At 41.4% G+C, this 10,480-nt stretch overlaps 1 protein-coding gene across 3 annotated transcripts in view; it reads right to left on the minus strand.

Moving 5' to 3' along the window:
* The window catches only part of zeb1b (zinc finger E-box binding homeobox 1b), a 253,962-nt gene extending 244,118 nt beyond the window's left edge, over window positions 1–9,844 (minus strand). For all 3 annotated transcript variants that reach the window (XM_072508355.1, XM_072508354.1, XM_072508353.1), the window contains exon 1: window positions 9,678–9,844. In XM_072508355.1, the coding sequence (XP_072364456.1) occupies window positions 9,678–9,759 (82 nt within the window). In that variant the 5' untranslated portion in view covers window positions 9,760–9,844. The remainder of the gene's footprint in view (window positions 1–9,677) is intronic.
* Between the last annotated feature and the right edge of the window lie 636 nt (window positions 9,845–10,480).

A 10,480-nucleotide genomic window follows, 5' to 3' on the forward strand; every position in this document is an offset into this window, starting at 1 on the left:
CATGTGGAGTTTGCACATTCTCCCCCTGTCTGTGTGGGTCTCACCCGCACAATTCAAAGATGTGTAAGGTAGGTGGATTGGCCCCTTAAATTGGAAAAAAATAATTGGATACTCTTTAAAAAAAAAAAAAAAGATTTTAACAATATGACCAAGAAACAATCTTTTGCATTCTTCCCAAGACAATGAAACAGCACATCATCAAAAGAAAGGTATATGCTAGAAAGCCCCCAACCCCATACCAGTGAACAGTGATGATTTGTATGGCTGCCTAACCCAGGCATATAAGCACCAATATACATAAATGTTGTGATTCTCACTGGATTGCAATCATCTGCTTTGTGAATATTTAACAAGTTAAAGAAAAGGACTATGCATGCAAATGTTGTCCCTTTGTTTTCTCTCCATCAGGGAGGCCAACCAAAAGTGCTCAACCTGACCAAATAGAACAAGATAACCCAAACTGGCCCAACGTGCATTGATATTGATTTGGAATTTGATCAGTGGTCATGCCAAAAGAGAGTGCAAAATCATTATTTAACTAATGCTATCTTTAATTAAATCAAATAAATGTTTTGAGTGATGAGCAAAAGTCCTTCAGGGGCTAAACCAAAGGGAATTCAATTACTTTCTCTACCAAATCTGAACTTTGCCAACAAACAAATTTTACATTTATTCAGACTATTTATGGTCGACTTCAGGCAGCAAGTTCACGGAGTAAAGGTGCATAAGATCAACCGTTCCTCTCCTCTACTTCGAGTGACTTGGTCTCAGCTCTAACACTGGTGAAGCGCCACCTGTTCACAAGATAGTGAGCACAACTTGTCATGAAGCCTCGGTCACATTTCCGAGCAGGAGGCTAAAAAGCTGCAACAGCAAAAGTCTGGAATGTACCCATCTAGTTACAGGACCTGCAGATGTATCATAGTGCTTAGTGCAGAAGGAGGCCATTCAGCCCAGCAGGTCTTCACCAGCCCTTGGAAAGAGCACCCGACTTAAGCCCACGCTTCCACACTATCCCCGTAACCCCACCTACCTTTTTGACACTAAGAGGCAATTTAGCAGGGTCAATCCACCTAACCTGCACATCTTTGGACTCTGGGAAGAAACCGGAGCACCCGGCGGAAACCCACGCAGACAGGGGTAGAAAGTGCAAAGTCCACACAGCCAGTTACCCAAGCCCGGAATTGAACCCAGGTCCCTGGAGCTGGGATGCAGCAGTGCTATCCACTGTACCACCATGCTGCCTACTTCTAAAGGAGGAAAACCAGTTGTTCATAATCATAACCTACTATATTTTTAATTGATGGCCAAGGTGCATAGCGCAAGGTAATATACTAAGGCTGAAAAAGAGTGGGACAGAAAATATAACGAGTTCTAAAGGTTAGATGATAAGAGGCTTAATTTTAAGGGAAGAAAGGGAAGACTAAAAGAAATTCAAATTTTTAGGTCCAGGAAAATAAAAAAGTAATTATTACACAGTATTTATTTCAATAATGAGAAAGCATATGCAGAAAATAAAAGTGTATGCAAACCTTCAGAGAAACAGGGGAAAGTTCAGAAAAACATTGCACATTGTTGTAATAATAAATAGGAGGGGATGTGGGGGAGGCACAGCAGGAAGAGAAAACAAGATCAGCTACGAAGAAGGTTTTCTTATATCCTAATTCACAACTCTTGTCTACAATTGATTCCTTGTATAACTGTTTGATTTGAACAGAAATAGTTAAAATACACTGATATCAATGGTTGTTTGAGATGGGGGAGAAAAAGAGTTAAAAAACAACAAAAATCGTGATGGCCTAGTTTGGTTCAAACCATCATTGCAGTATTACCAATAGATTGCATTTTTCTGCTATTAGTTCATACACGTAGATTTGTTGTTAAGCTCTAATGAATGGCTTAATATACAATCAAAGCAAGTTGAAGTGATCCCGCTTCTATTTGAAGTAGCTGTGTCCTGCAAGTTCCAACTCAGCCAAGTGGATAGATAGTGCAGTGGAAAAGATTTCCATTCCTTTTTTATTTTAAAAAAAATAAATTTAGAGTACCCAATTAATTTTTTCCAATTAAGAGGAAATTTAGCGTGGTCAATCCACCTACCCTGCACATTTTTGGGTTGTGGGGGCGAAATCCACACAAACACAGGGAGAATGTGCAAACTCCACATGGACAGTGACCCAGAGCCGGGATTGAACCTGGGACCTTGGCGCCATGAGGCAGCAGTGCTAATCACTGACCGCCATTCCTGACCAATGTCCAGATGACTCCAGTTGGAAAGTATATTCAAAAGCACACGAAGCAGCTTGTGTGAGATATACCCAGAGTAAAAACGACATGCACAAAAAAAAAGTGTCTTGGATAAGTCAATGGAACTAGAGAGAGTTTAAAAAATGAATAAACAATGAATTAATGATTAATTGCGATTTTATTTTTAGAAAGGCAATTTGCCCTTTTTTTAAAAAACATTCTCAGGATTGCTTGGCCTTTATTGTCCATCCGCAAATGTCCACAACTACAACACCAGTAAGCAGACTTTCTGCACTCCATATTAGGTAGGGAGCTCCAGAACCAGCAACCATAAAGGAATATGGAATATACATCAACATCAGGATGCGTAATTTGGAGATGATGGCATTCCAATCCATCTGTCACCTTTGTCTATGTGGTTGATTGTTGTTTGTTTGGGAGGTGGTGTGCAAACGTCTAGGCTACTTGCTACATGTAGTACATCCCATAAGTAGTATACACTGTAGTTAATGTACACTGGTGGTGGACATTTTAGGCAAGTGAATGAGAAACTGATCAATTGGATTATTTTCTCCCAAATGTTGGGGAACTTACCGAGGTTATAAGCTGCACACTTCTAGGCAAGTGGAAAGCAATCAATTATACTCCAGACTTGTGCCTTATAGATGAAGAGACTTGAGACTGGACCTGAGAAACTCGCAATAGAATATCCTGCCACTGATCTCGAACAGTGATTGAATTTATGGGACTCTCCTGGGTTTTTTTCTGCTCAGTGGTGAGCACACCAACCGCATCGCCAACGTGGTGGGGAACACAGTAATGGTAATGTCATTGAATGTTAAAGAGATGGTTAGGTTTGCTCTTGTTGGCACTCGTGTAGCACAAATGTTATTTGCCACTTAACTGCCCAGGCCTGGTTATTCAGATTTTACTGCATGTACGCAAGAACTGGTTCACTATCTAAGGAATTTTAAATGGAACTGAACACTGTGCAATCAGTAAATAGCTCCAGTTATAACCTTATGATGGAGGGAAGGTTGAAAGCAGATGAATGTAGTTGGCTCTAGGACACAGTCCTCAGGAACTTTCCTGATTCCAACTGATTAGCTTTACTAGGACTCCTTGTTGCCACACTCCAGAAAATTCTGCCTCGAGGCCTGTCACTTTCCCCTCTCCTCTGTATTATTCCATTATTTCCATTCCTGATGTGATTGTGATTTTGCGCAAAAGTATCCGGCATTGAAGATTTTAGCCTTAATAATAAATATAATTTCAGTGACAAAGAAAATCGAGGAGCTCAAAACACGCTATGACCATTTCTGAAGTTGGCGAGAAAAGTATCAATCCCTCATTAAAACAGAAGACTTGACTTCACAGTCACTGAAGGTTTTTTAAAAACATGCAGTTTGTAAAAAGCATACATAAATGAGGGCAGCACATTGGCAAGCACTGCTGCCTCACGGCACTGAGGTCCCAGGTTCGATCCCAGCTCTGGGTCACTGTCTGTGTGAAGTTTGCACATTCTCCAATGTTTGCGTAGGTTTCGCACCCACAACCCAAAGATGGGTAGGGTAAGTGGATTGGCCACGCTAAAATTGCCCCTTAATTGGAAAAAAAGAATTGGGTGCTCAAAATTTATTTTAAAAAAGGGCATACACAAGTTAGCATCGGATAGGAGAAATATGAAATGAGAACACAAATTTCCATATTTTACTGGGCCAGAGACCAGTTTTATTCCCTTGGTTTCAGTCGAGGAGAATATCGTGAATGTGGAATCTACATTATTAAGTTCACATTCTCCCAGTGCCTGCGTGGGTCTCACCACCACTCCCCCCCAACCCAAAGATGTGCAGGGTAGGTGGAGTGGCCACGCCAAATTGCCCCTTAATTGGAAAAAGAATTTATTTTTAAAGTTCACAGTCAATTGTACAGTGCTCTGAACGAAAGCAAGAATATGGCAGTAACAAAGGGTTCCAAGTTTCGAATCTTAACAAATCACAGAAAAATACAAATTTTAAAATTAAAGCATTAAGGTGATATCTAGAATCTTTCTCTTCCAAAAAACATAATTCAAAAAGTACCGAATGTCTTAGCCCTCATTTTACACTAACTCATATCACATTTTCCCATTAAGTCAGTCTACAAATGGATAAACTGACTAATATATTATACTGCATGACTAATTTTTTTTTCACAAAAAACTCAAATTTAAATCACTATGTGATCTATGTAGTGGCTGGGTCATCAGTACTGATTTGAAAGGTATGAGCATGTCGTTTGAACTACTGTATGCAGCTGAGTTCAGAAAACAAGGTCATTACTCTAAGACACTTGTAAAGTATAAATCACATCAAAATTGAGATCTTACAACCTGCCATAAATAATGTAGCTATTCTATTCAAATATTATATTCTATCTTGGAATTAAAACACATACTGCAAAAATACATTGTTTTTAAGGTGCCTACATTTCAATTCCAGGCAATTTCTTTCCAGAACCATCATGACTATAACACTAATCTTCCGTTTTCCAACAAACATTGTGCATAAATTTGCAGAATTTTCCCACAAGCTTAGTATGAAAAGACTAGTCCCTCCCTATACAAAGACCAGTGAATAGACCCTTTCTTTTAAAGGCAGAAACTGTATGAGGTATAGCGAACAAACCCCAAAAGGTAACTATGCCTTTCTCCCAGTGCTTTTCTACACGTAGTACACAATGGTTGAAAAAAGTTCAATAAATTCACACTGACCAATCCGAAAACCATGCCAGACACAACTTAGGGCTCAGCCAAACACAAATAATTATGCTTATTCCAACAAGAACAGCTGCCAATTTTAAATTCAGTGGTACAGGAATAATTACAAAAAACAAGGATTGGCATGATAAGGAAGGAAACAACTCTAATATAATGCTAGTTAGAGATGGCAAATTGAGGTAATTTCCATGTCCATTATTGAATGCAAAGGGCACAGATAGCACAAACAAAAGGTGTAAACATATCATACAACAGACATGCACATTTGCTTGGTTCTCCAAGTTATGTGCATTTTTTGCATTAAAACTATTTTTTTCTTCTGCCACCCTCTTCTACATAATGCAATTCAGAGTATAATTACTTATTTGTATCAGATGGTCAGTCATCTGCTCATGTGTAGGGAGTAACTGAACAATACTCTGAAAAGCTAAACAGAAAATAAACACTGGCTCACAGTGAATGTGCCCAGTACCTCGGAAGAAAAACCAAGAATCCCTCCCCCACCCTCCATAACAGAAAATAAACACAAGGATAATGTTCAGGATGACCTAGTACTTTGTTCCTTCCTTTAGGCACATTCACTGAAAAAAGGTCTAAACACACATCTGATTTGACAAGCATTCAGGTTGACAAAGGATGTAGTGAAAGTGAAATCATACCTAAGGCATTCAGAGTCTCTGGGTCAAAGGTCACCTAACAGTACCTTGGACGCTTGCTTCCTGCTGAGTTTGGTTAAAAGGACTTTTCCTGGAAGATATACTTTTGGAAAAGCATCCTCAGAGTTTTGAATATATATGCAAGACATTTTGTGGCCATAAGAGAATGATTAAATGCAAAGTTCTTTTTCATTGTAACTGCTTTGGTTGGAACTACTAACCTTGTTACAGTTCACAGGTTAGAAAGTTTGCCAAGCCAATAAATATTAAAAACATTACCAACTTCATGGAGGTTTCAATGCAAAAAATCTTTTCAGGAGATTACGGTCTGAATGTCTTATACTGTCTTTTCACTTAACCATAGTTTGGTGTCAAGTCCCTTGTCAGCCCCACAAAATCCAGCTCTTGGGAGTATTAAGGTGCAGTGGCTTCAGATTAGGACAATTGAGGATGTACAGTGCAGCAGTTATATTTTGCATCTGGCCATGTTTGACACCAAGTTTCAAAAAGCATACAATGCATTCCAATCTCCCGTGCCAACATCCTTCACCTTAACAAGTCCACATTTTCAACAAATTTAAATAGTTAGGCTCATTATAACAACTTATCTGGAATCAAATTGTTTAGAGCAAGAGGGTATGCACACCACTGAAAATCTTGACCTCAAGATAATTTTTTTCATAAATAGGAGTCATTCGCCTTGCCGCTACCACGCTATGATGATATGGTGTTCTTCAGTTCCTTGATCCTCAACTGTTCAGGGTCTGTATTATTCAAGTTGTATTTCTCAATTACAGTCCTAAACCCACCAGTCTGTTTTCCCAGAAAATGGTTAAGAAGAAATTACTTAGTTGTGTTAAGACATTTTCTCAGTACCTATTAAGTTTCGAAACAGTTTGCTGGCAAAGCAAGTATGTATTTCAAAATGGGAAAATAAAAGAGGGGAAATCCCTACCTAGGCACACACGACTTCAATTTCAGAGGAGTGAGAACCAACTCATGAGAAAATACAAAGAGATGCAGGTGCTATATTGGTATATGAAACTAAACTATGTGAAGTACCAGATGAGAAAAAATTAGATTATACTTGGATAAGTCGCCTATCAACAGTCAAGTATTATATTCAAGAGTGCGCAATAAATGTCTTCTAGCGTAAAGTTGTCCACAACTGGATGTTGCAGATTGGCACATTCAAAGATCCAGGGCTAAGTGCTGAGGGATGCATGCACTAAAGCTAGAGGGAGCCACAGCAAAGGCTCATGGCTATCTTCTGAGGCCATTCAGCCTTGGTACACGGAGGGGCTGAAAACTGGGTCAAACCCCTCGAGCTGTACAAACATGATGTGGAGATGTAAAAATGTAATGGATGAGTGCTAAAAATATTAATTGTAAATGTAGCACGTAACATAATATTGGGAAAAAATGATTTGGTTTGCATCTTATGTCAACTTTTAACTGGAATTTAAATATCTGATGAATAAAAGTACATTTTGGGAAAAGAAATAATGTGCAATAAAGAACTGGCAAATTCTCCAATTTGTAAAAACAAAACTGAAAGCCATTTGCTTTAACCTGGACAGATTTTTTTCAAAACTACCCTAGTGGGCAGACAGAGCATACGCACACTAGGGAAAAAAATAAAGATTTATGACTGCTCCAATAGGATTAGCGATACAGAGCAGTCGTTTAACACTATGTGCCACAATCAGTTAACTAGATTTGTTTTTCTGCAGATGGCAGGGCAAGCATGATTTAAACGGATGTAATAACACTTAAGATTTTAAAATGTTCCCTGTGCCACCGCATTTGTTACCTGTGCGCACATCTTGCACAAAAACCACCACCCAACACAAACACGTTCATTCTTCCCCCTCCTCCACTTAGCTTCTCTGCAGGAGCTTCCAGGCGTCAATCTAATCAGTTATTAACGACCGCTACACCCCTCCCCAGCACACACATAGATGGAACGATACACCGAGACGAAACACACACCAGGGCGTGCTTGTCGAGGTTAAAAAGCACAAAAAAGGAGACGGAATACCAATTGCCTCCATTCCAATATTCAACGTGTAATTTCGGAATAAAATTCAAAAGGGCATGGATTAAAAATGCTAAATGCCTTCAACAAATTATTCCCGTTCAAGAGCACAAAGGAAAGTAACCTTACTGCAACCATGGTAAATAAATCTCTCCCATGAGATTGAAGCAGACAAGAGGGGGGCTGAAACTAACACCATTGCTACCTGCACAAGTTGCCATTTGCTGCAGCCTGTCAGCTCGGCTCGACACGACAATCAGGAATCGCTTTCTCCTGCCGAAGGGAAATACTTTTCTCTTTTTAAAAATCCGCTTCAATCCTACATTGCGACTCGATTTTCAAAAGCACACACTGAATAAATATGCATGCGCCAGGTTTTCTTGCCATTTTTAACAACGTAACAGTCCCATTTTTCAGGTAAACATGTTTACATCGCTCTCCCTCCCTTCTCTCGCTCGCTCGCTGTGGCAGGCGCACATGTCACAATTTCGTCAGCAGGAAAAGCCCATCAACTTAGCACCAACCATCGGGGCAAAATATTTTTTCACGTAAAAAAATAAAATAGCTTAAAATCATTCCAACGGTACACATCGCAGTAAAAAAATAGGTTTTTGAACTGCGTTTAAAATGTGGCAATTACACAGGAAAATACACAAACACCACCAAATGCGAGAGAGGGGAGATGCTATCACACCATTAGCCTGTGTTTCCTGAGGAGGGAAAATTCCCTACCTTTAAATAAAAATCATTGCAACTGTAGGACTAAATATATAACCGACACCCCGAAGAAGGCGATCACCTTTTAAGAAACAAAAACGCTCACATTAAAAGTTTATATAAACAAATGTAGAAGGGGGGAGAAAAATGCAACTCCTTCCCGGCTGTAATGTAAATATATTCCTTATATAGCTTTTTCAGCCCAGTGTCCCAGTCAGTGGAGCGGCCCAGAGGCCCTGTAATTCGCTCAAACCGTTACCACCCATTTCGGCACCAAACAGGTACCCGGGCGAAAAGACGAGGGTCTGATTTCAACCTTCCCCTCAGCATAATGTGGAGGGAGGAGAATTAAAAACTTCACCAAACTGTTTATGTTTACACCGGGGGGGGGGGGGGGGGGGGGGGTTGGAGAGAAGATAAAAGAGATAGAAGCCCTTCAGACAAAAAAAGTCTCGCTTCCTCTTTCAAACAGTTTTAACTCTTGACTGCGTCAGGTAATAAATTCATTTTAAGATTATGGTGCTCTTCAGGGAGACTAAATAAATAAATAATGAAGGGTGGTTTGACCCTACACGCCAGAAGCACTTTTCTTTTTTTTTGGGGGGGGGGGGGCGAGAAAGGTAACAAAGTGCTGGAGTTTTAAATACAGATCCGTTAAAAATAAAAAGGAGGGGGGGTATTCTCTTGTCTAATTCGGCCTGGGGTCGGTAAAAGAACAGAGAGGGGGAGGGAGGAGGCTCTGACTGAGCAGATAAAGAGCTGGGAGGGAGCGGCAGCGTATAACGGTCCAGGGCCATGAACCGCTAGGCGACGGAGCAGAGAGTGAGGCCAGGGAGCAGGTAATGATCCCACACCGACAAAAGGAACAACTGCTCGCCTCCCAACTTTAACCGTACTTTCCAACACCCCCCCCCCCCCCCCCCAAAAAAAAAACACACCCCACCACAACCAAACTCCAAGTAACAATCATAAAGCCCCGCACTGGGACGGATCTGAGTGAAGTGTGTGCCGAGTTCCCGATTTAAATCGCTCGCTCTCCCTCGCACAACCGAGTTTCTCCGAGTTAAGTTTTTCTTTTGTTTCTTCTCTTTTTATCCAGCTTATTTTCCCCCTCTCTCCCCCTCCTCTTCCTCTTTAACACTCTTCCTCCCTCCCTCTCTAATTCCTGCTTCCAGAAAGTACAGGGAGAAGAGGGGGGGGGGGGGAAGAGGAGAATTGTGAGAATCCCCCGGCCAGTCCTCCCCACCCGATGCAAACTCACCGTTTTTCCTCCTCGGGTTTGCCTGTTTTCTGCGCTTACACCTGGGGCCATCCGCCATGATCCGCTCGCTCTCTCGTTTCATTGATAAGCGCTGTCAAATTCCAGGACGCGTGCAACCACCCCCAGCCTTCTTTGCGACACTTTATTTTATTTTGCGACACACCTACCTTTCCACCGCCCCCTTTTGCTCCTCGCGCACCTCCCTTCCCCCTCCCCCCCAGGGCCGAGAGCAGCCGGCGGGCACCACCTCCGCGCGAGGCTGCGGCCAGTGGCCGGCACGCGGCGCTTACTATGGGAACGGCAGGTTGCCCTGGAGATGGTTCGTCCTCACCCCTCCCCTCCCCCTTCTTCACCCCCCCCCACCTCCTCCTCACCTCCTTTCTCTTCAAACATTTGGGTTTGCGGCAAAATTTGAATCTGGCGCGGGAAATTCAAAGCTGAGCAAGGTATGAAACGAGGGCGAGGGAGGGATTGTGTGCCATCAGCGCCACCAACAAGCGCAGTACCAAGGGAGAAATGTTTATTGCACGTCGCTTGCGGAGAGAAATATCCACATAGAGACGTCCAGATAAATAGTTAATTAGATACACACACACTGCTTATCCATAGATGGATGTGTGACCAATTCGGAGTCGGTTCAAGCTGTCAGTTTTTAACAATTGGCATCTTCAGGATCAGACCGTCGTAACTTGTTCTTTGCAAATAAGGGCGACGGTGTGTGATTGTAAACACTTATTTTAAGAACAAACGTTTATATTTGGGGCCAAATCGGAGTGCATTAAATTACATTGTTACTATACTTT

This window comes from Scyliorhinus torazame, chromosome 6, assembly GCF_047496885.1.
Source record: "Scyliorhinus torazame isolate Kashiwa2021f chromosome 6, sScyTor2.1, whole genome shotgun sequence".
NCBI classification, from domain to species: domain Eukaryota; kingdom Metazoa; phylum Chordata; class Chondrichthyes; order Carcharhiniformes; family Scyliorhinidae; genus Scyliorhinus; species Scyliorhinus torazame.